The 26,711-nt window shown below is 42.3% G+C and overlaps 1 protein-coding gene across 8 annotated transcripts in view; it reads left to right on the forward strand.

The window, feature by feature from the left end:
- Positions 1-26,711, forward strand: part of DNAH3 (dynein axonemal heavy chain 3) — a 191,403-nt gene that overhangs the window by 31,128 nt on the left and 133,564 nt on the right. For all 8 annotated transcript variants that reach the window (XR_011384660.1, XR_011384661.1, XM_051847854.2 and 5 more), the window contains 8 exons: positions 2,327-2,522; positions 5,203-5,382; positions 9,859-9,995; positions 13,182-13,287; positions 13,486-13,664; positions 19,378-19,562; positions 20,806-20,929; positions 26,462-26,615. Coding sequence is in view for 6 of the 8 variants with exons in the window: in XM_051847854.2 (XP_051703814.2) it covers positions 2,327-2,522; positions 5,203-5,382; positions 9,859-9,995; positions 13,182-13,287; positions 13,486-13,664; positions 19,378-19,562; positions 20,806-20,929; positions 26,462-26,615 (1,261 nt within the window). In the remaining 2 variants the exon portion in view is untranslated. The remainder of the gene's footprint in view (positions 1-2,326; positions 2,523-5,202; positions 5,383-9,858; positions 9,996-13,181; positions 13,288-13,485; positions 13,665-19,377; positions 19,563-20,805; positions 20,930-26,461; positions 26,616-26,711) is intronic.

Here is a 26,711-nt window from a genome sequence, read left to right on the forward strand (position 1 = left end):
GGCAAAAGGAAGACCTTTCTCTCTGTCTCTCTCTCTCACTGTCCACTCTGCCTGTCAAAATTAAAAAAAAAAAAAAAAAAAAAAAAAAAAGACTGAAAACTGGTTCTCCGCCTGAGAGTGGCGCATAGTTTGTTGACTTGTGACTGCTAGCCTTCTCTGTCTTCTTCCTTCTGCATTCCCAAGCCCCTAAAGTCTAATGCCCAACTCACCCCTCGTCTCTAGGCTTCTCTGCCTCTTTGAAATGCCCTCATTGCCCTTCTTTGTGAGAGTACCATCCTCATTACCTCCCTCTGGGATTCTGTCAGCCTTGATGCTGGGATGCAGGACAGTACATTTGAGTGACTTGGATTTGGATGGTCCAAATAAACAGCCTCAAATTTCCAAGGTTTTCAGATGCTTAAATAATTCCTTTCTCCTTTGTAAATGCTCTCAGGACTATATCTAGAGCCAGAGTAATTCCTTTATTTAAAATGGTAATGATAAATTCAATCCCATCGAGGTGGCATGTACCAATGCCATCTCACTGTTCCAGGTGATCAGTTTCAGTTCACAGTTGGTCATGGTGAAGGGACTGGGAGTCAAAGGGAACACATAGACAAGTCTAGTACCTGCTAACGCTAACCGATGGAGTAAATAAAGGGGAGAGTGATCCAACATGGGAAGTGAGATACTCAGCAGACTCATAGAATGGCAGATGTCCTAAATAGCACTCTGGCCTCAGAATCAGCCCTAAAGGCATTCGGAGCTGGCTGAAAAGCTCATGAGAGTATTTCAGGCATGGAAAGCCAAGACACTCTGGCAAAAGATCTCTGCGAGTGAGATCCCAGTGGAAAGAACAGGTCATCAAAGAAGGAGGTACCTTTCTCTGAAGGGAGGAGAGAACCTCCACTTTGACTATGACCTTGTCTAAACAAGATAAGAGTCGGAGAACTCAGAGGGCTTCCATAGCCTTGGAAACTCATGACTGGAGCATAGGGAGATTGCTGATGCCATAGACAGGAGTGTCAATTGGTAAAGTCAACAACAGGAGTCACTGTGCGCTTACTCCTCATGTGGGATCTCTGTCCTTAATGTGCTGTACATTGAGATTTAATGCTATAACGAGTACTCAAACAATATATTTCACTTTGTGTTTCTATGGGGGTGCAAACTGTTGAAATCCTTACTTAATGCATACTAAACTGATCCTCTGTAAAAAAAAAAAAAAGAAAAGAAAAAAAAAAAAAGAAATTATCAATTCCCAACTTGACTCTCACTGGGATTAAACATGACAATAGGTCTGCTCTGATTTCATCATCATTTAAAAAAATCATCTATTATTTTTCACTTTGTGTTTCTGTGTGGGAGCAAACTGTTGAAATCCATACTTAATGTATACTGAGCTGATCTTCTGTATATTAAGATAATCGAAAATGAATCATGATGTGAATGGAAGGGGAGAGGGAGTGGGAAAGGGGAGGGTTGTGGGTGGGAGGGACGGTATGGGGGGGAAGCCATTGTAATCCATAAGTCGTACTTTGGAAAATTATATGCATTAAATAAAAGTTTAAAAAGAAAATAAAAATAAAATGGTAATGATAATAAGACCTACTAATGGGTTTTTATTGTCAGTAAAAAATGTGTATAATAGTTGGCACATATTAACTGCTCAGTAAATGTCATACTTACTACCTCTGCAGCAATGACTCTTGCCAGCTATGACTATTACTATTACCTCTGCAGCTATGCCTATTAATAGTAATTCTCTGATTGCCAGAGACTCTCCAGCAGTTAGAGACAAGTCATGGTAGGATGAAATGGCCAATGGTTTCCTGTGGGAACTGGAAATTGGGGGGCATGGGAGGAAAGGAACAATGAGGCGTCCGTTTCTTCTCTTGGTTGTCTAATTTCTACTCTCAACTTCTGAGCAGCCCCTGCCATATTAGAATTTCTCTTCCTAAATTTACTTCCTTGTCTCCTGTTTCTCTCTTTTCCCCTACAAAGTCTGAATCATAGACCAGAAAGAAGCTGGATGAAACATCCCCAGTTTCTTATGCCCCTTCACCCCAGTCTCTAATATACTGAAGGAATTGTAGACTCTTTAAGCAGAACATGCCATCAGTACTCCCTGTCTTTTTGAATGAACAATCTCTCAATTCACATCTTACTGCTTTCTTCCCAGGAATGGGGTGTTGGCCGGTGATGTGGCCAGTACATGGGAGTCTCAGTGTGCAAGGCTGCTTAGTGGGAAGCAAGCTCATCTGCCTCATCACAGCAAGTGGACAGATGGCTGAGAGGGCCCCTCAGGACTTAGAAAGCTCACATAGATGCCTTTCTGTCTTCACAGGTGGATCCCCGCCTGTGCCCAGCTTTTTATCTCCCAGAAGAAACAGTGGGCCCATTTCGCTCCCAAAAGTGATTACGACTCCTCTCGAAACATTGAGGAATATTTTGCCTCTGTTGCATCCTTCATGTCCCTCCAGCTCAGGGAGTTGGTCATTAAATCCCTTGAGGACCTCGTTTCCTTTTTCATGATACACAAGGTATGGAGGGGAACCACAGTCAGCACTTTTGAAGAACGACCTAGTTAGTACTAGAAAATCATCATGTGTGTTCTCAGCTGTGAGCCAGGCGAAAGGTTAAAATCTTGACTTGCACATATCAGGTAATTATTAGTTTATACATATGATTTCTTTAAGTACACAGCAAACTTTCATGAGAAAATCACCCACTGTTACATTGGTAAAAATCTACATAAGTGGAGAAATTGTTAGGATTTTTAAAAAATTACCTAAAATGGAATCCATACCTCTTACAGTATATACAATAAAAAGATCACTTTTTCATATTCTGTGCTATAGGAATGAGTTGAAAAGGTTTCTTATCAATCGTTGCTTTGATGTTTAGAGTGTTCTGTGTATTCATTGAAAATAATTGACTTTTGTCTTTTTGAAAGGGGCACCACTAAAGAAAGGCAGCTTTGTTGATCTAATAATTTTTTCATAAAATTACTTCAGTGTGAAGATATAGTAAAAGCTTAAAACACTAGTCCTAGTTTTCAAACCATCATAGTGTCCTCTAAATTTATAAAGCCTAGGGATCAAGGAGTTTATCCTTTGTCCATATTTTACTTAGAAAGACTGACAAAAATTAAAAATTGATTGTAAAAGGTTAAAATATAAAGCATTTCTTTCAAATTAAGTAAATATGAACATCAAACAGCTGACTCTTTGCTCAAAAACATATAGAAAACAATGCTGCTGAGTTTTGACTGCAGTGTTAGCACTCCAGAGAGGACCACCGTACAGATGGCACTGTAATTAACTACTTTGCTAAACAGAAGAAACCCAGACATGGAAACAAATGTCACTAAAAGTTTCCATTCAAAAGGAAGAGTAAAATCTTTATATTTCTGAAAGTGGAGGAAATTTGCAGATACTTGTTACACTGTAAATGTTCAACAAATGTCTATCACTCATCCTTAAACATATCTAGAAATCTCTAAAATCAGTTACTTAGACAAGTCCTTTTTTTTTTTTTTTTTTTTTTTGACAGGCAGAGTGGACAGTGAGAGAGAGACAGAGAAAGGTCTTCCTTTTTGCCATTGGTTCACCTTCCAATGGCCACCGCAGCCAGTGCACTGTAGCCGGTGCACCGCACTGATCCGAAGCCAGGAGCCAGGTGCTTCTCCTAGTCTCCCATGGGGTGCAGGGGCCAAGGACTTGGGCCATCCTCCACTGCACTCCCGGGCCATAGCAGAGAGCTGGCCTGGAAGAGGGGCAACCTAGACAGAATCTGGTGCCCCGACCGGGACTAGAACCCGGTGTGCCGGCGCCGCAGGCAGAGGATTAGCCTATTGAGCCGCGGCGCCAGCCTAGACAAGTCCTTTATAGCTGCCCTATGGCAATTTCATTAGGCACTCTAGTTTATGAAAGATATCTTGTGTTACCTGCTTTTGTAGGGAATTAGAAATACCTCTACATCAATATTTTTGTGGTAGGAAGGTTGACATTTTGAACGTCTGAATGCACATGCTCATAAGCAACTCCACCTGAGGGCCACAGGTAACTGTTTACAATTTTGTGTTCAGTCAACATGCTGATTGCACACATGCTGTGTGCTAAATGCTGCCATGGATATTTCTGGGGAGAAAGATGAGTCAGACATTGATCCTGCCCTCAAGTATAGTGTATAATGGAGAAAATTAGGTGCACATATAAATCCCTGCAAGACAGAAAGGAAGGAGAGGGAAATATGAGAGTGCAGAAGTAGAGGGATTCTCAGGGAAAAAGAATATTTTGAGCAAAATTTTGAAGGATGGGAAGGAATTAGAAGTTAAGGTGTGAGGCTGGCATTGTAGCATATAGCATGTAAAGCCACCACCTGCAATGCCTGGCATTCCATTTGGGCACTGATTCAAGACCCAGCTGCTCCAATTCTGATCCAGCATCCCTGCTGATGCACCTGGCAAAGCAGCAGAAGATGGCCCAAGAACTTGGGCCTCTGCACCCCTGCTCGTGGCTTCATATCAACCCAGCTCTGACCATTGGGTAATGAACCAGCAGATGTAAGACATTCTCCACCCCCCCCCTTTTAAAAAAATTTATTTCTGTATTTGAAAGTCAGAGTTACAGAGAGAGAGAGAGAGAGAGAGAGAGAGAGAGAGAGAGAGGTCTTCCATCTGATGGTTCACTCCCCAATTGGCTGCAACGGCCGGAGCTGTGCCAATCCAAATCCAGGAGCCAGGAGCTTCTTCCAGGTCTTCCACGTGGGTGCAGGGACCCAAGGACTTGGGCCATCTTCTACTGCTTTCCCGGGCCACAGCAGAGAGCCGGATTGGAAGTGGAGCAGCCAGGACTTTCTCTCTCTCTCTCTCTCTCCCTTTCTCTCTCCCTCTCTCTCTCTCTCTCTCTCTCTCCCTTTACCTATCTTTCCCTGTAAACTCTCGGCCTTTCAAATAAATAAATAAACCTTTTTTAAAAAAAGAAGAAATTAAAGTGTGTCAACTACCAAGGAAAATAAACAATAAAGGCTTCGGAAAGGGAGAGAGCATTAGTCCAGAGTGGGCTATACTACTGCAGCCCATATTTTAAACTTGAATAAAACGTGGTAACCTCCATTTTCTTTTCATGGTGCTCATATGGCCCTATAAATGTATACAGTTCACTCTTTTGATTTTGGAAGGCCCAATTTTGAGATTGTCCTACCTTGTGTCTCCTGAAGGATGGGAATGATTTCAGTGAGCCCTACCAAGAGATGGAGTTCTTTATACCTCAGCTAATCATGATCAAACTTGAAGTCAGTGAGCCCAATATTATCTTTAACCCATCATTTGATGACTGCTGGGAGTTAATACATAACTCTTTCTTGGAGATTATTGACAACTCTAATGGGATTCCCAAGGTATAGTATTCACTTAATCATCCATTCATCTTTTTGTTCACTTACTATATAAATATATTTAAATAGTTGTGTGTACAAGATACAGTCAATGTGATTTTCAGTTAGGGGAGTTTCACTTTGGGGATAGACTCTTTTTTTAAAGATGTATTTTCTTTATTTGAAAGACAGAGTTACAGAGAGAGGCAGAGACAGAGAGAGAGGTCTTCCATCCACTGGTTCACTCCCCAGATGGCCGCAACAGCCAGAGCTGCGCTAACCCAAAGCCAGGAGCCAATCGCTTCTTCCGAGTCTCCCATGTAGGTGCAGGGGCCCAAGGACTTGGGCCATCCTCCACTGCTATACCAGGCCACAGCAGAGAGCTGGATGGGAAGAGGGGAAGCTGGGACTAGAACCAGTGCCCATATGGGATGCCGGCCTTCAGGCCAGGGCTTTATCCCACTGCGCCACAGTGCCAGCCCCAGGAATATATTCTTATATCCCCTTGAACTCAGAAAGATGATTAGGGTAATAAAGAAATCTCTGTGCATCCCAGAATTGTACTTCTAACAAAGGCATTAAGAGTTACTGCATGCATCCCTCTGTGATGCCAACTACAATGTGTCCCATGCTATACCCAGTGTGGGTTAATAATTCATTATGGCTTGGTGACCATGAAATTGCCACGGATTTTTATAAAATTATGTCTGATTGTGTTTATTTCCTTGTTTTAGTCACTCTAGATTTCTAGAGGAGAGAACAAATCTCCCCTTCCTGGCCTAGGCCCTTTCCAGGGCAGAGTTACTAACCAGATTCCAAATACTTGTTAGCAAACTTTCACTGCTAGGCAGGGTCATCCCTGTGGATGTGGCATTTCTTAGCTCTTCTGAGTCTCTCTGGATGGTTGATGTGGCAAGAAGGTGAGTGTCTAGTTCCATATGGAGAAGGGACCTGTGAGTCATTCAGGTTCTCTCTCTTCCTCTCTCTCTGTGTATGTGTATTTCTCTCCCACCCCACCCCTATGCCTCTCTCAATGTTAGAAATACCTGGATGCTCTTGAGCATTCTTCATTTTTTTAAATTTTTTATTTGACAGAGTTATAGACAATGAGAGAGAAAGACAGAGAGAAAGGTCTTCCTTCCGTTGGGTCACCCCACAAATGGCCGCTATGGCCGGTGCACTGCACCAATCCAAAGCCAGGAACCAGGTGCTTCTTCCTGGTCTCCCATACCAGTGCAAGGGCCCAAGCACTTGGGCCATCCTCCACTGCCCTCCTAGGCCACAGCAGAGAGCTGGACTGGAAGAGGAGCAACTGGGACTAGAACCCAGCGCCCATACAGGATGCTGGCACCGCAGGCAGAGGATTAGCAAAGTGAGCCACGGCACTGGCCCTCTTGAGCATTCTTCTTTTTGTAACCCTATACCCAGAGGATTCTAAGAGATCAAGATAAAATTGGAGATTATGGGGAAACATGAGAAGTCAAATACTCCAGTTGATTTCACCAGAGAAACTTGTAGTTGGAATTTTGAACCCAAGCAAAACCATGTGGTATGTGGGTAGGGAAAAAACAGTGGGCAGTTCTGCAACCACAATGTCCCTAGGAAGGAAATGACAGAGAAAATCTTATAATGGAAAAGGATAAACATGAGGCTTGGAGATAGACAGATGAAGCAACAACATTGGAGTTCTCCTTCACTGCTATTGATAGGCAATGTTTGCAAGCAGCTGGGGTAGGAGAGCCCAGGACTCCTGTGACTGCTTCCTCGAACAGCCCAGCAGGGGCTGGTCCTAGATTTATTGGATTATAATCCCAAGAAGGCATTTTTACAGGTCACAGTCTTTCCCTAGGCCCAGTGAATACCAATGACTTCATCAGATTATGAGAAAAAACAACACAGGCTGAGTTCTCCATCTACTGATTGCCACAACACTAGCTCCCTGCTTGAGCCCCTCAGATTACTTTATTTCTGAACGGAGTAGTGAAACCTCAAAAGAATGCTTCTTTCAGTTGATATCTAACATCGAGCCGCAGATGGATAGTACTCCCATCCCTTTGCTTTATTCATAATTAAACATGAATCGTAGAAGTTAGGGGAGAAAGGCAGCAAGAGACTTTTGAAAATGAATAGCATTCAAGGTACAGAAGGAAGGTTTGTTTGTCAGCATTACTAAAGGAAACCAAAGGGGGCCAGTGCTGTGGCATAGCTGGTAAAGCCACCTTCTGCAGTGCTAGCATTCCATATGGGCACCAGTTCAAGTTCCAGCTGCTCTGCTTCCAATGCAGCTCCCTGCTAAAAGCTTGGGAAAAGCAGCGGAAAGCGGCCCATGTGTTTGGGCCCCTGCAACACACATGTGGGACCTGAAAGAAGCTCCTGGCTCCTGTCTTTGGCCTGGGCCATTGTGGCCATTTGGGGATGAACCAGTGGATGGAAGATATCTCTCTCTCTCACTCTGTAACTCTGGCTTTCAAATAAATAAACAAATCTTTTTTTAAAAAAAATAAAGGAAACCAAAGTAAGTATTAAAAATAATTTGCCTTAGCAGTTTTATCCAGTAAAACAGTACTGACTGAATACTGAACATGAACACTGAATACTGAAAAGAAGTGACTGAGAGGCAGAAATAAAATGGAGTTAGATGAAATAAGGGAAAGGTTTCATAAAACTGGAAACGCAATGAGTAAAATTTAAATCAACATTTTCAGTCATGTCAGTGCATCACTTTAATAATCAGAAGAAAAACATACATTACTACAGAAAAGGGCTACCAGGGCCCCTGTCTCTGTCCTGCTGGGAGAATTCTTTCACTCCGAGTGCCAGGGAAGGCAACAGTTAGAGAAGGGCACAGTCAGGAGCCTTCAGGGTGATGACAAGACCAAGAAGTCCAGGATCAGAGTCTCAGGGAGATAAGGAGAAAGTAACATTTACCTGGAAAGGACATGATTGTTCCTATTTCAGTTTCACACATTGTGCTTTAAGGCATCAGAGAACATCCAGGTTGAAAGGTAAACGGAAGACTTCTTCCCAAGAGATAATCCGTTGTCCTGCTCACATGTGCTCTGTTGCATGGCCTGGGGCCTCCAGTTGTTTCTTCCTAAACCATTTCATCCCTGTGACTGACCAGTGCCAGTCCCTCCATCTCTCTGCCTTCAGCTACTGTCTGAAGCATAGCCGCAACAAAGAAACTGCACCTCCACTGGCTTAAAAATCTTTGCGTTGGCCCAATAGGATACAGATCATTTGCAGTGGCTTTTCCCCCTTTCTGAATTAATGTGTTCTCGTCAGAGGTACATAATTCATTTAATGCAGTAAAGCGTTCTCAAGGTCTTTTCTGAAATCTGTCACTAAAAATTTCCTCAGCAGAGAGGGCAATGGAAGACACCAGGTCCCTGGTAGTGACTTTGCGGCCTGCATAAGTCATACAAAGAACATTCTCGGACACACATTTAGGAGTTGGAGAGTTCAGCTCTTGGGAAAGATACACTTAGTGCCTCATGATTGTAAAGCTGTAGCTTTTTATTTCTTCATGAACTGAGAGAATAACTTAGTGTATCTCTTCGTTTTTGCATACAACAAAATGGAGGTTCACAGCAAAGTTCCTTAAGGTTGCATGGTCATTTAGTGGCAGAGTCAGAATTAGAACCTATATCTCCAATGACTGTTCATTAGAGAGGAAGGGGGGGGGGGACCACTGTACTGAAAGTTTCCCTTGCAGGTATTCTCCCTGCAAGTCCCAAAATCTGAGGATGCCCAAGTCCCATACATAAAATGGCATAGTACTTGTGTATAGTCCACCTACATCTTCCTGTACATGTTAAATCATTTCTAGATTACTTATAATACCCAACACAATACAAATGCTGTATACATAATTGTTATGTAGTATTGTTTAGGGAATAATGATTTTTTAAAAAGTCTTTGCATGTTCTGTACAGAAGTAGGTTTTTTTTTCCAAATATTTTTTGCCATTGATTGAATCCACATGTGGTACATATATGGAAGGCCAACTGCATTGATTTACTTATACAATAAGCATTTACTAAGTGCCACACTCTTGCCTGGGCTCTACAGATGCAATAGTAAAGAAGTAAAAAAAAGAAATCCAGGCCCTCACGGTTTTATATTCTGTGATACACCTAAAACAGTGCTTTACACATTCACTTAATTAAAATTGTGATGAGCATTACGTACAAAAAGTTGATAAGGTAAGATTTGAACTGGGAAACCTAGTATACACTGGGGGACTAGGCGAACTCTCTAAGGAATAGTGACTCAGAAGGAGTAGGGGTTTGAAAGATGAATAATTCAGGCAAGAAGGAAAGAAGAAAGAATTGAGGGAGAGGGAAGAACAGGGTGTTTTCAGCTCCATCCAAGAGGAAACAGAGTTAAAATGCAGCTGATGTCCCTGGAAATGAATCCATTGAAGGAAATTTTTTTGCGGTGTTGTGCTATCTCCTGTCTTATGTCTTGTGGCCAAACATGGTGGTTTCTCCTTTTCAGGTAGAATCTATCCTGTTCCCAGAGCTGAAAGGATATAATTTGATCCTTGGAACCATCAACTCTGAAGAAGAACTTGTTTCTAATTTTATGGATCAAACTTATGAGGTGTTTAAGAAAAATAAAGTTGGCCCTCACAAGTAAGTGGGTTCCACCATTACTTTATTGTTAGCTAGCCTTAAGGATTGTTTTACAGGTGTTTTCTTTTATTTTTTGTTTTGTTTTGTTTTGTTTTAAGGCAGAGTTACAGAGAGAGAATCTTCCATCTGCTGGGTCACCCCCCAAATGGCTGCAAGAGCCAGAGATAGGCCAGTCTGAAGCCAGGAGCCAGGAGCTTCTTTTGGCTCTTCCACATGGGCGCAGGGGCCCAAGCACCTGGACCATTTTCCACTGTTTCCTAGGTACATCAGCAGGGAGCTGGAAAAGAAGTGGAGCAGCTGGGACTTGAACTGGTGCCCTATGGGAAATAGGCATTGCAGGCAGTGGCTTTACCCACTATGCCACAATGCCAGCCCCTGTAATATAGTTAACTGTCATCAAATGAGCAATCTTTGTTCCCATGCACCCAAAACGTAGACATAATAAGAATAACCAATAAAATGAGAATTATTGTTTTCTGCCATTTTCAGATGAAGAAATTGAAACTTTCCCAGTGTTACATAGCAGGTAAATCAGAAACTCAGCATTCAAATTTAATGATGGATCCATAGCCATTATCAAAGCTGTGGGGCCACATGAGTTTTGGGAGCATTTCTGGATTTTTGAAAAGTTCCACAGTGTATGTATTATATATGAAGGTACTTCAAAAAGTTTGTGAGAAAATAGAATTAAAGGATGAATTTAGGAAACAAATCAGTTAAGATGCCATTGGGGCCAGCGCCGCGGCTCACTAGGCTAATCCTCCGCCTAGCGGCGCCAGCACACCGGGTTCTAGTCCCGGTCGTGGCGCCGGATACTGTCCCGGTTGCCCCTCTTCCAGGCCAGCTCTCTGCTGTGGCCAGGGAGTGCAGTGGAGGATGGCCCAAGTACTTGGGCCCTGCACCCCATGGGAGACCAGGAGGAAGTACCTGGCTCCTGCCATCGGATCAGCACGGTGCGCCAGCCGCAGCGCGCCGGCCACGGCGGCCATTGGAGGGAAGGAAGACCTCTCTCTCTCTCTGTCTCTCTCTCTCACTGTCCACTCTGCCTGTCAAAAAAAAAAAAAAAAGATGCCATTGGGGGCACCCGCATCCCATATGGAAGTACGTGGGTTCAAATTCTGGCTCCACTTTGATTCCAGCTTTGTGGTAATACACACCATGGGAGGCAGCAAGTGATGGTTCAGTTTGTTGGGTCCTTATTGGCCGTGTGAGAGACATAAATTGAATTCCCAGCTCCTGGCTTCAGCCTGGCTCAGTCCCAGCTTTTGGGGAGTGAACCAGCAGATAGGATATCTCTCTCTCTCTCTCTCCCTCTCACACACACACACACACACGCACACACACATATTCGCACTCTCACTTTCTGTGCCTTTCAATAAACAAATTTTTTAGGAAGATAAGTTCATTTTGGTTAAAAATTTTTTTGAAATCCATGTGTAGCTTTTTCTTTTTTTAAATTTTTTATTTAGTAAATATGAATTTTCAAAGTACAGTTAATGGATTACAATGGCTTTTTCATAACACATTTTCCATGAACTTTATGAAGACCACCCATTCTGGGACAGGCATTGTGATTTAACAGTTAATCTGCCACTTAGGATGCCCCCATCTCATTATCAAAGATCAGAGTGCCCGGATTCCAGTCCCACTGCTGCTTCTGATCAAGTTTCCTGCTGATCCATATGCTGGGATACGGCAGGTGACAGGCCAAGTACTTGGGTTTCTAGCACCACCTGGAGACCATGATTGTCCTGGCTCCTGTTTTTGGGCTGGCTCAGCCCTTGTTGTTCAGGGCATTTGGAGAGTGATCCCTCAGATGGAAGACTTTGTCTGTCTGTCTATCTATTCACATCAATAGCCTCACATCAAGTTAGGCCAGCTTTTGCTTTGAAATGAATTTCTGTTTTTAGAGTTTTTTTGATTTATGGATTAAAGAGAAAGAATTGAAGACCAGTTATGTGAATCTATAGGCCATGCCTGTTAATCATCACAATGTAGACCATCTCACAGTTGCCCATGTAAGCGACCACTAGTAGAGTAACCATGTGAGGTGGCTTTGAACCAAAGCCTTTTAAGAGCAAAAAGGGTGTTATTAACAATTATCGTGGGATAACAGGTGTAAACCTGAACTGTTCCAGGAAAACCAAGACATATGGTCACCCTAACCCAAAGTTTCTTGACTGTAGCTCTATTGATATTTTTAACCACCAAATTCTGTATTGTGCAGGGCTTTCCTATGTATGGTAGGATGTTTAGCCGCATCCCCTACCCACTAGATGTCAGTAGGAACCGTCCCTCACTCCCAAACCCATCCTTCCCAGCCTCCCACCCCCACCACCAGGTATAATACCAAAAATATCTCCAGAAAGGGCAAATGTGCCCCTGGAGGCAAATTACCCTCAATTGAGAGCAACAGCTAACCTGGTCTGAAAATTATGGCCTCAAATTTGCAAGCCCTGCCCTTGTGAAGTTGATTGGGGGCTTCTATTTGAAAATTCTGTTTTCTTTATTCATGAAATCATATGCATACTCCTTGTCTTTCTGGACCAACAGTTCCATGGATTTTTCTTTCCATCTCAGTTTCAGAATCTGAAGTTCTGGCCAACTCTTACAAGTGTAGCATTGGGCCCCATTGAGTTAATTTGCATACTTAGCATTGTCTTTATTTTAATTTAAACTTATTTTAGGTTAGATCATCCCAAACACTCCCTCCAATTTTTGGAAAATCTGCCCAGCCATTTTTGCATGATCTGATAGCAGAGAAACTTAATTTTATTTAATACATTGTAAGCTCATTAATTCCAAATTCTCATTTTAAAATCAGAATTTTGGAGCTGGAATGAAGGATAGGAACTATTTATTTTGTACATTTATTTTATGTCAGCATAGTATTCATTGCTTTATATATACATTATAAAGATTTACAAAATTCTATCAAGTATTAATTACAATCTCTACTTAAAATTGAAGACAGTGATCTTTAAAAAAGTGAAATATCTTGTTTAAGTTCAGGGAGCTAAGAAGTGGCAAACTGGAATTGGCAAAATTTCTGAATTCAGTGGACCTTTAGCTGCATTATATTTCTCTTTACTGGTTTAAGCTAATTGTTAAATGCTGTTATCTCTCCATGTGCCACTCTGACTCATCTAATTTGTGTGTTTAATTTTATGCTCTTCTATATGGAAGATATTTAAATGTATACAAAAAATACAGTGATTTACTGGATAACACAGCAGAGCAAGACATCACTGCATTCCTGCAAGAAAATCATGAAATTGAGGATTTTGTGACGGTAGGCAATACCACTTGATATTTCTCACCTTGGTGACATGTGCTCCACCCACTCTAATGAGTAGTCAGTGTGTTTCATTAGAGAACATGTGATACTTACCATTGGTGTAGAGTTGGTGGTAGGGGGAGGTCAAGGCTGGGGACAAATGGGTAGAGGCTCAGAGGCAAGTCAAGGTACTAAATGTGCTTCTTTCTACAGAGTATCAATGGCATAAAAAAGCGGAGAGGTGAAATTGCCTCCATGCATGTTACTGTGCCTTTAGCCATGTTCTGCCTTGATGCCATGACCCTAAATTATGATCTCTGTGAGCGAGCCCAGAATCTGAAAGACCGTCTGATTCAGTTCCAAGTGGATGTAAACCGGGAGACCAATACCAGGTATCATAATTCTGTGCACAGACAGCAATGATATTTGGTGCCAGTGGGGGAATGGAAAGTGACCAAAATTTGTGCCTTCTAGCAGTAACTGGACTGAAATTCTAGTTCAACTTTTTTTCTGCCCCAAAGTGAGGGTAATAGAAAGTTCAAGTTAGAAGACCTACAATGAGGAGAAAACTCTGTGGAGTCTGGAGAAGAAAAGAAAGCATCCTTTGGCAGTTTCTGTCTGATCCTGCAGCCTTTGCTTTCCCACAGGCAACTTTAGGACAATGCAAGCTGCTTCCTAGGCTTGGCAGTTCATGGTCACAGGCCCTTCTCACAGTTCATCTAGAATATATTCTGAAACACAGGGTACTTACAGGTACCCCTTAGACTCACTGCAGGGCAGACTTCTGTTGTGTAGATCTTGGGATTGTGCTATTCAACCATAAACTCTATGGTAAATCAAGACATTTGTGGTTGTGAGGGAGAAAAACCCAAACAAACTTGCTTAGGTAAAAATAGGGAATTGGGGACTCACATGTTGTAAAGTTCAGGAATTTCTAACTTCAGGGTCTAAACATTTGAATTAGTGTATAATTCCCCTTTGTCAGCTCATCTTTCCTTTGTGTTGGCTCCATTGTCAGACTGGCTGTCTCTGGTTTGTAGGCCCAAGCAACACCAGGCTTTCTGCCTCCCAGAGGGGTGGAAGTTTCATTTTCTCCAACAGCCTCACAGAACTCATAACCCTTGAGACTTTGGACTGACTTGGGGCATTTATGTACTGTTGAACCAAATACTGGCAAAGAGGGTGGCTTCAATCTGGCTGCTCTTCCCATGCCTGAACTGGGTGTCAACCCCATCTACACCCCATGCACTGAGAAATAAGAAGGGGGAATGAGAGCTCAGAGATGGACACAGAAATTATCTGCTACAATGCCTTTGTTTGAATGTTATAAAATAGTTAATACATGTTATCCTAATTTACTTCCTCAGAATACTTTATAGTTGTCCTGTATCCTTGGGGGATTAGTTCCAGGACCCTGCACAGAGACCAATATTCACAGATGCTCAAGTCCTTTAGATAAATGGGAGAAGTATTGGGATAAGACCTATCCACATCCTCCTAGATACACTTTCAGTTCTCTCTAGATTACTTAGACTACCTCATACAACGTACATTTATGTAAATAGTGGTTAAACTGTGTTGTTTAGGGAATAATGACAAGGGGAAAATTCTGCATATGTTCTGTACACATACAATGTTTTTTCAAATATTTTCTGTCCAAGGTGAGTTAAATCCATAGATGCAGAACTCACGGAGTGCTGACTGTATGGACCAATGATTTAGAAATAGTGACCACTGTTATTTTATGTCATATCATGAATTGTTCATACATACACACATATATCCTTTTAGCATTATAAGGTTTATAAAATACATATCAGAAACATGCCAGCAAGTTAATGGCCATTTTAGCTACCATTTCCCTGGCACATTATAGCCCAGGCACTATATAAGCCTCCTGCATACTATAGATTTAATCAATCCTCTTGACAGCTCTAAGAGGTGGGGTTGTTGCTCTCCCCATTGTGTTGGTGAGAAAACTGACAGTCCAACAAGTAAGGCAGCAAGTGACCACCCATGGATTAATCTAGTGTCCATGTTTCCATCATCATGCTCAGCTTCCTGACTGAGTGATGAAGTGGTCTTTTCCTGGGTTTGGAGCCAGAAGACTTGGTTTTGAATCCAAGATCCTCTATTTACTAGAGTAGGACCCCTGGCTTTACCTCTTGGATCTTCAATTTCTCAGTAAAGGTTTGGGGGCAGCACAGTGAAAGGTTTTCAGCCTTCATAGTACTAAAACACTTTCTTGGGAAAGTTTTAGCCATCAGGTTTTTTTTTTTTTTTTTTTTTTTTTTTAAGCAATAGTCCATTTGTTCCTGTAAAATCAAAGCAACTTGGTGTCTTTTTTTTTAAGATTTGATTTATTTATTTGAAAGTTAAAGTTACAGACAGTGAGAGGGAGAGACAGAGAGAAAGGTCTTCCGTCCACTGGTTCACTCCCCAAGTGGCTGCAACGGCTGGAGCTGCGCCGACCCGAAGCCAGGAACCAAGAACTTCCTCCAGTCTCCCACACAGGTGCAGGGGCCCAAGGACTTGGGCCATCTTCTACTGCTATCCCAGGCCATAGCAGAGAGATGGATCAGAAGAGGAGCAGCCGGGACTAGAACCGGCACCCATATGGGATGCCAGCACCACAGGCAGAGGATTAACCTACTGCGCCACAGTGCCAGCCCCGCAACTTGGTGTCTTAATTGATCAATACATTCATCTTTATCAAAATAAGTGTATAACTTTGCTTTATTATAAGTGAAAATAATGACCCATGGACCCATGGATTTCAAAGAATGCAGAAACTCCAGGTTGATGGCCTATTTCTGAAATGTTTTTCTTCTTTAAAAATAGTGACTTTGATTCACTTTATCTTCTCATCAGCCTGAGTGATAAATAAGATCTCTTACATAATAGAAGAGAAAGTGATGCCCAAAAAGAAATCTAACTTGCTCAAGTGAGTTTAAGGCTTCTGCTGCTGAGCCCTATCCTTTCCATTTTACTACCATGTAACTGCTGAGCAGGTACTGTCCTGTTTGCAAAGAATGGATACGCCCCAGAATGGAATGTTCTGGGCGTAAGGGCAGGGGTGGTGTTACCTTGGAGTGCATCAGTGAGAAAATGGATGCGCAATCCATATCCACCATAGGTACATTTCTTGAGAAAAAATTGAAGGCCCTGAGGACCTATCCCTTTTGTCTGGCTGCTGCAGGGTGAGACGTTTTATCAAAACAATAACAATGGGGTAGAGAGGCCGCAGGTCAATATAGACTTATTTGTCTCCCCTATGCCAGAAGAAAGGCTTATGGGATCCTTGGCCTTTTATATTTTAAGTAGCTATCAATACATGTATAAAGCTGGGTTGTCCTCAGTTTGTCCCTGGATATTGTTAAGGTATTATGTTGGTCAGATTCCTGATATCATTGACCCATATGCATGATCTTTAAGAGGTCTAGGAGTTGGTACATCTGTTCCCAACCTTTTGGACTCTTTCAATAATAGCCAGTGGCCACATGCTACTTATTATGCATTCTTTTTTAAAAAAATTTATTTATTTATTTATTTGAAAGACAGAGTTAGTGGGAGAGACAGAGAGATCTTCCATCCAGTTCACTCACAAATAGCCACAACAGCTGGGGCTGTGCCAGGCCAGATCTAGGAGCCAGGAATTTCTTCCAGATCTCCCACATGGATGGCAGGGGCTCAGCCTCTCGGGCCATCTTTGCCGTTTTCCCAGGCCATGAGCAAGGAGCTAGATCAGAAGTGAGGCAGCTAGGACTGAACCAGTGCCCATGTGGGATGCTGGCAACACAGGCAGCGGCTTAATGAGCTATGCCACAATACCAGCCACTGATTATGCACTTTTACACAAAACAGAAGAAGGATGGATTCTACTCAGATAGGAACCTATTAGACTTAGAGTTCTACCTGTATTATAGTAGGCCAGACTGCAACAAATAGATCAAACCCATCATGACTGGAACACAACAGAAGTTTCTTTCTTTCTCTGGGTAGTTCTAAATTGGCGGGAGAGAGTCTCTTTGTGCACTCAGAAACTCAGAGGGTGACTTTATAGCTTCAGCACATTAAGGTCACTGTTAGTATTGACATCCTAGACCATCATGAGGAGGAAAGAGCAGGGAAGAGTAGGCAAGGACAATTTTATGCCCTTTTCTCATCACTACTTCCCATTTCCCCTGGCTAAAATTCAGTCATACACTGAGGACTAAATTGTGTCCTGCCCCTTCCCCTGCCGCCCACATCATATGTTAAATCTCTAAGCACTAATATGACCATGTTTGGAGATAGGGACTATAAGGAGGTCATAACAGTTACATGTGGTCATAAGAGTGGGCCCCTAATCCTGTAGGTGCTCGTATTAAAAAACAAAACAAAAAACAAACAGACAAACAAACAAACAAAAAAAACACCAGAGCTCTCTCTCCACCTTATGAGGACACAGCAAGGTGACCATCTGCAAGCCAGGAAGAAAGCCCTCACCAAGAATCCAATTGGCTGTCACATTGACCCGGGACTTCTTGCCTTCAGCACTGAGAGAAAAGTACATTTCTGTTGGTTAAGCCTCCTATTACAGCAGCCTGAGCTGACTAATATATTACCCAACTGAAATTACACAGGAGACTGGGAAATATAATACAGCTGGGAGTCCAAGAAGTGGAGAATGCACTGAGCCCATGTAGTGCATTAGATGATTTGTCTCCACAGTTTCTGAGTTGTGTGAAAGTTCTTTCCTAAAATTCAGGTATAATCTTCAAAACTGTTTTGATAATTTTCTCCTCAGTGCAACACAATTAGTGTTGCTTCATTATGGAGAAGTTTCCAAACATTAAAGATGGAAAATTGAGGAACAAAACATTAAGAGGAGTGATTTTCATCTGTGATGTGTGGCCATCAACACGTGCTGATCAATTAATGATAACAACAAGCTGTACTAGCTGTTATTGCCAACATTTTCTGAGGGCCATCCTGTGCTAGGCATGGATGTATTGCAGATAATTCACTAATATTGGAGTTTTATTACAGTTAAGATGCTGAAGACTGCCAGTCATTTGCTTTCATAAAACTAAAGCATATTCAAATTATCCCTGTTAATAATATCAGGTTTTTTTTTTTTTTTTGACAGGCAGAGTGGACAGTGAGAGAGAGAGAGACAGAGAGAAAGGTCTTCCTTTTGCCATTGGTTCATCCTCCAATGGCCGCCACGGCCGGCGCGCTGCGGCCGGCGCACCGCGCTGATACAACGGCAGGAGCCAGGTACTTATCCTGGTCTCCCATGGGGTGCAGGGCCCCAGTACTTGGGCCATCCTCCACTGCACTCCTGGGCCACAGCAAAGAGGGGCAACCGAGACAGAATCCGGTGCCCCGACCGGGACTAGAACCCCGTGTGCCGGCGCCGCAAGGCGGAGGATTAGCCTAGTGAGCTGCGGCGCTGGCTAATAATATCAGTTTTCATGGCCTTGTGTTTGAGAGAAGTGAGAAAATAGATCTAGTGATCAAGAACTTGAACATAACTTTCTCTGTGCCATTGGGCTCCACCTGCAACACATAAGGAAACTTGCTGATACATTGTTGAGATGATTACAATTTAATTTGGTGTTCCACTTCAACAACAGTTTTGAGGGATTGGTGACTAGTACTCTTACTGTTGTTTTGGTCTAAATCTAGACTCTACCCTGAGAGGGATTACAATGTGTTTATTAAGAGTTCGGGCTTTAGAGTCCATTTACCCAGGTTCAGATCTTGGCTCTGATCCTGTATACAATGTTACTTCGGATAAAGTTACTAAGCCTTAATTTCTTCTATAATAAATATAGGCAATATTACTAATACTACCTAACTCTTAGAATTGTTGTGAGTTAATATATATAAAATGATAAGCATGGTACCCAGCACCTAGTAAGAGCTTAGTGCATGTCAGATATTATTGCAGTTACTACCATTATTATGCATGTAGTGTGCTTGTGAATATTACTGTCAAGGATTTACAGATAGAGAAAAGTTGGAAATTGCTGTACAAGTCTTCAAATAAGAATCATGTCTGTTTTGATGAGTCTTAAAGTCATTTGAGATAATAATGATGGCTGTTTCTTTCTCTAGCATTTGTAATCAATATAGCACAATAGCAGACAAAGTTAGTGAGATCCCCGCCAATACTGAGGAGCTGGTATTCCTCATTGAATTCTTAAAGAAATCCAGTGATGTCACCGTGTTCAAACTGAGGAGGCAACTTAGAAATGCAATTGAACGGCTGCAGTTCCTGATGGACTACGCAGACTTGCCCCGTAAGTCCCATGCCATATGTGCACACATAAATGCATATGCACAGTAATATTTTTATGTTTTATATACATGAAATACATAAAAAATATTTTATGACCATATGTCTAGGGATAAGGAGTGTTATAGGAATCCTACCACTACATATAGGAAAAGCTGCTTTTGAAATATCCCCATATGTTAGAAGTACTAATTCCATGCTTTTAACCCACAGTAATTTGAATCATACCCAGGGAATCTTGTTAGCCAAAAAGAGGACATATATGGACACCTCTATTTCTTAGATGTTTGTCTTGGCATCTTGTGTTTGGTGTTCCTAGAAAAGTCACTTCCACATGTAGATTCATTTTTATAAAAGGGTAGATTTCACTCATCCATAATCTGAATACAGTCCCACCTTTGGAGAGACCAGGACTCCTTCCCTCATGTTCCTGCATATCTACAAAGGACAGAGCTAGTTAGTGCCCCTTGAAGGCTTACTGGACATGTTAGAGATTCTGAAGGAAAAGTTGGTAAGCTCTCCACAAGCCATTTCCCATTTGAAAACACCTGTGCATTATCTCATGCTCTTAATAGATGTTGGGGGCAAGGAGCAGGGGCATTGATGGGAGGGAGAGATGGAGACTGGGAGTGGGACGTGGGCCCCCAACCATTAACCTAAACTTCATGAGATGTGCCCTTGACCATGTGTATACACACTGGACACTCTCACTGTAGACTCTGCCTCCTAGATTCACTAGGAAACTTGGGGCATTTTAATTGGCCAAAGCCATAAGATGGGTAGGGCATCTAGCATTGATCCTATTACTACCACTGAACCAAAAGGAAAACCACGACTCAGATGAAGTGACAGAGTTTGAAGGGTGGAACCAGGATATCAATCCAAGTTTCTGACTCTACCCACACCTAGCCTGGAAATGCAATAAAATGGAGCGGTTAAAACATAGTTGATTAGAGTTGTGGAGTTGGTTAGACTTGGATTTGAATTCTTCAGTGCCGCATTCTAGCAGTGTGACCTTGACCTCTTAACTGCTTTGTTTCCCATCTGTAAAAACAGAGAGAATAGTATCATCTAGCCTGGTCCTTAGTAAATGCCTGATCAGTGTTGGCTATCCTTTATGCATAGTGGGCTTCTCTAGCCTCTGCCACCCCACATGTGTTTGTACTAACCTCTTATTCTGCTGAATTAATTTCCCACGTGTTGATCTGTGATGAGCAGTCCTGCAGCAGACTGTCTATGTTTTGCAGAAGAGGATATCAAATTGAACAGCACTCTCTTCCTCTGGCCAGACCAGATTGAAGAAATCTTTGAAAACAGCCAAAACCTGCTCCTTAGCAAGAGGGACCAGGCAGAGATGGATCTGATTAAAAGGTACAGGGAGATTCTGGGGTTTGTTTTGGAAATGAGACTTGGCTTCATTACCCATGCTGCAGGTTCCCGCTCCTGTCTAGAGACCCCCACCCAGCAATGCGTGGGCAAAAGCTGAAGACAATCAGTGGAGATGGGATTTCCTTTTGCTTCCCACTAAGGGATGTTCTATTTAAGCCTGCTTCACTGTAGTAACCCCTGCCAGTATCTCCCCTCCCTGCCTGGAATAATTGGAATTTGGCAGTGCAGAGAGGAAAAAAAGGCAAAAATAGTGGCATGTAATAAGGACTTCTGCAATAATAATAGTGATACTGTCAGCCCTACATTGGAGACCACAGATCTGTGAGATATCAGGACAGGGATAATAAAGGCATGCTAGGGGGTTTAGAAATTGCCTACTTGGCAGCTTGTCTTTTCCAGTGTGAATGGGGCTGTAACCATTTATTCCTTCATTGTTTTTTTAAGACTTTTATTTATTTATTTATTTGAAAGTCAGAATTACACACAGAGAGAAAGAGAGGCAGAAATAGAGGTCTTCCATTCATTGGTTCACTCCCTAATTGGCTGCAAAGGCCGGAACTATGCCAATCCAAGGCCAGGAGCCAAGAGCTTCTTCCGGGTCTCCCATGCGAGTGCATGGGTCCAAGGACTTGGGCCATCTTCTACTGCTTTCCCAGGCCATACCAGAGAGCTGGATCGGAAGTGGAGCAGCCAGGACTCAAACTGGCACACATATGGGATACCAGCACTGCAGGCGGAGGTTTTACCTGCTACGCCACAGCGCCAGCCCCATATTCCTTTATTGTTTATCTATTCAGTTGGTATTGGTTATGAATTTTTACCATGTGCTGTGCTATATTCTAGATATGTATTGCATTTTACTGCTAAATAAATAGAGACAGAGAAAATAGAGACATGTTAGAAAATCCTACAGTGTCAAATGAAGTGGGTCAAGTGCCATACACAATGCTAAATACACACACACACACACACACACACCAGTGTGCAACACCTGATTATGGACCACTGAGTCATACCAGTTACCCTGTCTCATTCATGCATAAAACTCCCACTGCCAAATTTTAGCTGCCACAATCCCTGCAAACACTTACAAGAAAGGAAAAGGTTAGATAAAAGTGTGGCTTTCTGCACAGAATGGAAGTTTAGGATCACGGGTGAACCCTTTTAGTTGCTCTCTTAAAAATATGACCTAGGTCTGCTCCCCTAAAGATATGAAACATTGTGTATATGTGTATGTTTACCTACAACCTTGTTCTTCCAAATGGATACTGTCCACTGAGAATAGAACTTAGCCTGGGAGATGAAACTAACTTCTTTTTAAGTGAACAGACTATATTTTTGGAGCGATTCTAAATGTACAACTAAATTGAGCAGAAAGTACAAAGATTTCCTATGTACCTCCCTAGAACCCCATGAAACAAACTCACAACCTGTCCCATGGAACTCATTTTCATGCTTAATCAGGAAAGAAAATCATTCTTTGTTAGCTTGATGAATGAACAGGACCAGGTTTCTTCATCATTTTGAACCTTCTTGTTCCTCATTGGGAAAAAGGGATAACATTAGCACTGTCCTTACTGTTCTGAAGGATGAAATGGGACAGGCTGAGATTGGACTTACATGATACTTGACATTCCAGAACATTAAGCTTCCTTCTTTGTTCCACAATGAGAAAAATGCTCCCCAACTTGCAAACCACTGCTTTACAAGCATACTTGTAGAATATTACTGTTAAGACTCATGGGTAACAACAGGTGCTGTTGAAGAGAGTAAAGATCAGCCCTGGGAGAAGTGGAAACAGTTGTCGCTTGTGATGAGAGAACAGTGCTGGTTTCTTCCCTCTGTTGGGTGACTCTATGCAGGATCCCATCAACTGATATCCTGAGCTCTTGACAGCAGAGGTCAGCAGAGGAGCGGCGCTAGAGAAGGCTCAGTGAGGCATCCCTGGGCTGAGTCCTCCCTCTGTTGAACACTTAAGTCTTGTGTTCATTATTATGCATTAATCCTGAGAACAGTTTATGAGGGGGGTTGAGCAATAGTCACGCATTCATCCATCTTCTGTGAAAAACAATCCTGCTTCCTCTCCAAGAAACTTGGCCTTATTTTCCCAACCCACATTAATTTTTGGCTTCAGTACCAATTATTCTCCATTTGCTGCTCCCACCCCACCCCAATCCCCCCTCCTCCCACTCTGTCTGTGAGCCTCCAATTCCCTTATCTGTCAGATCCAGGCAGATCTCTGCCATTGGAGATTCCTGCAGGAGATTGGAGAGTAACTGGGGGGCTTTTTCTCTTTTCTCTCCCTGCACGGCCCTAGGGGCAGCCCTCTGGATGATGATGTCCAGTACATTCAGTGCAGTTCTCCTTGTCACCTCAGCCCTAGCTCTTTTAGGGCTTCTCTTATGAGTCTAATTTCTGGGTGTCTTACTATCTACTGTTTGTTCCTTTAGCCCTTAATCCATTTCTGTAAGTAGTCATTTCATTGAACTCTCTTTGAACATTAGAGTGAAATCTGCTTCCTACCAGAATTTTGACCAACCCACTGTCTTTAAACTCCTCTCTTAGACTCCAGGTGGTTCCTCAAGTACAACTCATTTATTCAACCTCATTTCCCAACTGCACACTATTATATATAATATTTATGACATGAAAGGACTTTGCAGACTCTAATGTGCTAAGCAATTACAAGAAATTAAGAACAATAATAACAGTAATATTGTAAGGTATACTGAGCTTATATACCATTGCCCTCTGGGAAGAATTCAAAACTGCTTTTATCAGAGATTTCTGTATGTGAGTACAGTATGTAGAGTCTCTAAAAGAATTTTAGCGATGTGAAAAGGCAACCTGCAGCCTCTAATTGAATAGGTAACAAAAGAATAATTGGCTTTGTCCCTTCATCCCCTCATTTTATCCAGCTCAATAATGGGTTCCATCATCCTGAAAGCTCCAGGGAACATACATGATAGTTAGCGTTAGGATGTGAGCTGCTCTCTGCCATCAAAGTACAACAGAAAAGCCTTCTAACCTACAATGGAAAATGACTGTTCTTAAATTTCCATAGAATGTTTGCAAAACTTGGCCATATTTTAGGACTCAAAAAATATTCTAAGGGACTTGTGTTGTGGCAAGCAAATTAAGCCACAAGCTACGACACCAGCATCCTGTATGAGCACTGGTTCAAGTCCTGGCTGCTCTACTTCCAATTCCCTTCCCTGCTAATGAGCCTAGAAAAGCAGTGGAAGATGGCCCAAATACTTGGGAAACAGATGGGGTTGCTGGCTCCTGGCTACACAGAACCAGAGGATGGAAGATTCATTTCATTTTCATTCTCTCTCTTTCTCACTCTCTCTCTTTCTCTCCACCCTCTTCCTCTTCCTCTCTCTGTGACTCCTTTCAGTAAATACAATAAATCTTTTTAAAAATGCTAAGAAGCAGAAATTATATAATAGTGTGTATTAGTTATCTGTTGCAGGATAAGAAACCATCCCAAAACACATAGCAGCCAAAAACAAAACAGAAATGTACTGTTGTGCAATTTCTGTGGGCTGAAAGCCTAGGTGCAGCTTTGCTGTATGCCTCTGATTCATGGTCTCCCTTAAAGTTGGGGTCAGAATGGGTGAGCATTCTGGGTGAGCATCTGATTCTGGTCTCACTCATGTGATTATTAGTGGAGTTCAGTTCCTCATAAGCTCTTGGCCAGAAGCTGCCCTCTCTCCCTTGCCATGTAGTCTCTCTACAGAATAGCTCACAGCATGGCAGCTGGTTTCCCCCAGAGCAAGAGAGAGCCTGAGAAAAAGAGTGAGCAAACAAGATATAAGTCAATCTATTTGTAGCCTAATCTTAAAAGTGGCATCCCATCCCTTCTATTCATTATATGGGCTAGAAGTGAGTTACTGGACCTAGCTCAAACTCAAGGGGAGCCAACTACTATGGGTATGAATATCAAGAGGTGGTGTTGTTAGGGATCAAATCGAGGCTGCCTGACACACAGTATAATGAGAAATGAAACCCAAATCAAATCACTTGCAAAATTAACTTTCTTAAATTACTTCTCAGAAAAAAAATTAAAGTTCCATTACAGAATTGACTCAGATAAGAGCCAAATTTGTGGAATGTCACTGAAGCTATTCTCATAACAAATTCCACTATTCACTCAGTGAATATTGATTGTTTTCTGTGTGCCCAAAACTCTGTTGAGTGGTGAAGATGCTCAAAACTCTATTGAGTGCTGAAGACACAACAAGGAATTAAGGAGACAAATTTTACATGTGTGTGTGTGTGTGTGTGTGTGTACTTTCTAGTGAATGTAAAAAAAACACTGTGTAGTCATTATTATGTACCAGACTAAGTTCTGAACATTTTTGATGTTAACCTTGACTTTAAGTAGATACTTTTACTATCCTCAAGTGACTTACCCAAGGCCACATAGCTACTAAATGGCAAAGTGGGGATTGTATCTAGTCTGTCTAGCTCCAGAACCCATCAATTTAACACTATATTATTTCTTTTTATTTTTTGACAGGCAGAGTGGACAGTGAGAGAGAAAAACAGAGAGAAAGGTCTTCCTTTGCCGTTGGTTCACCCTCCAATGGCTGCCGCAGCCGGCACACCACGCTGATCCGAAGGCAGGAGCTAGGTGCTCCTCCTGGTCTCCCATGGGGTGCAGGGTCCAAGCACTTGGGCCATCCTCCACTGCACTCCCTTGGCCACAGCAGAGAGCTGGCCTGGAAGAGGGGCAACCGGGACTAGAACCCAGTGTGCTAGCGCCGCAAGGCGGAGGATTAGCCTAGTGAGCCACGGCTCCGGCCAACACTATATTATTTGACCTTATTAGGAAGAGGGAAAGGTAAATTTGAGACCCACTAATAATATAGCTGAATGGATAAATCTCTGGAAACATCTCTCCTGATCACTGTAGCTAAAGTAGCCTTCCACTTCCATCTGCCGGTCAGTCTACCCTGTTTTATTTTCTTCAGAACATTTATTGCCATCATAAGCATATCATTTCATCTTTATCTCCTCTGTAGACTTACCCATCCATCCATCCTTCCATCCTTCCATCCCTCCATCCCTCCCTCCAAGTTTATTGTGTACAAGCACCACAAGGGTAGAGAGCTTGATAACATACTTCACAACTATAGTCCCAATGCCTAGGGCAGTTCTTGAATGTATTAAGCACTCAGTAATAAATATCTAATGGCTGATGAATAAACTATATATAAACCTGCACACAGAAACATCTGGAAATGCTTAATCACCAATAGGCTCACAGCAGCCCCATCTCTGGGAGGTGAGTTTACATGCAGTTTAACTGATTTTTTACTCTTTATTTATTTTTAAATTGAAATACAGAGAGAGAGAGAGGCAGAGAGAGAGAAAAGGAGAGTGAGAGATCTGTAGGTACCAGAGGATCAAAACCTTCTCAGGCTTGAAAATCAGAGAGCAATGCTGCTGTTTCAAAAGAGCACAAAATGGGAAGTCCACACATGACTAGGCTGTTTTTACTTTCAGGTGTTCAGAATTTGAGTCAAAACTTGAGGGCTACAGCAAGGAACTGGACGGTTTCAGGAAGCGTGAAGTGATGACTACAGAAGAAATGAAGAACAATGTCGAAAAGCTTAGTGAGCTTTCGAAGAACCTAAACCAGGCGCTGGTGGAATTTGAGGTTTGGGATCTTGGGATGGGTGCTTATGACTCTGTACTGATCTGTTGTGTTTTTTTTATACTTTCCTAGTAGCAGTTTCAGGTGGATAGTATTGAT

The sequence above is a fragment of the Oryctolagus cuniculus genome, chromosome 19 (genome assembly GCF_964237555.1).
Source record: "Oryctolagus cuniculus chromosome 19, mOryCun1.1, whole genome shotgun sequence".
Classification (NCBI taxonomy): Eukaryota; Metazoa; Chordata; class Mammalia; order Lagomorpha; family Leporidae; genus Oryctolagus; species Oryctolagus cuniculus.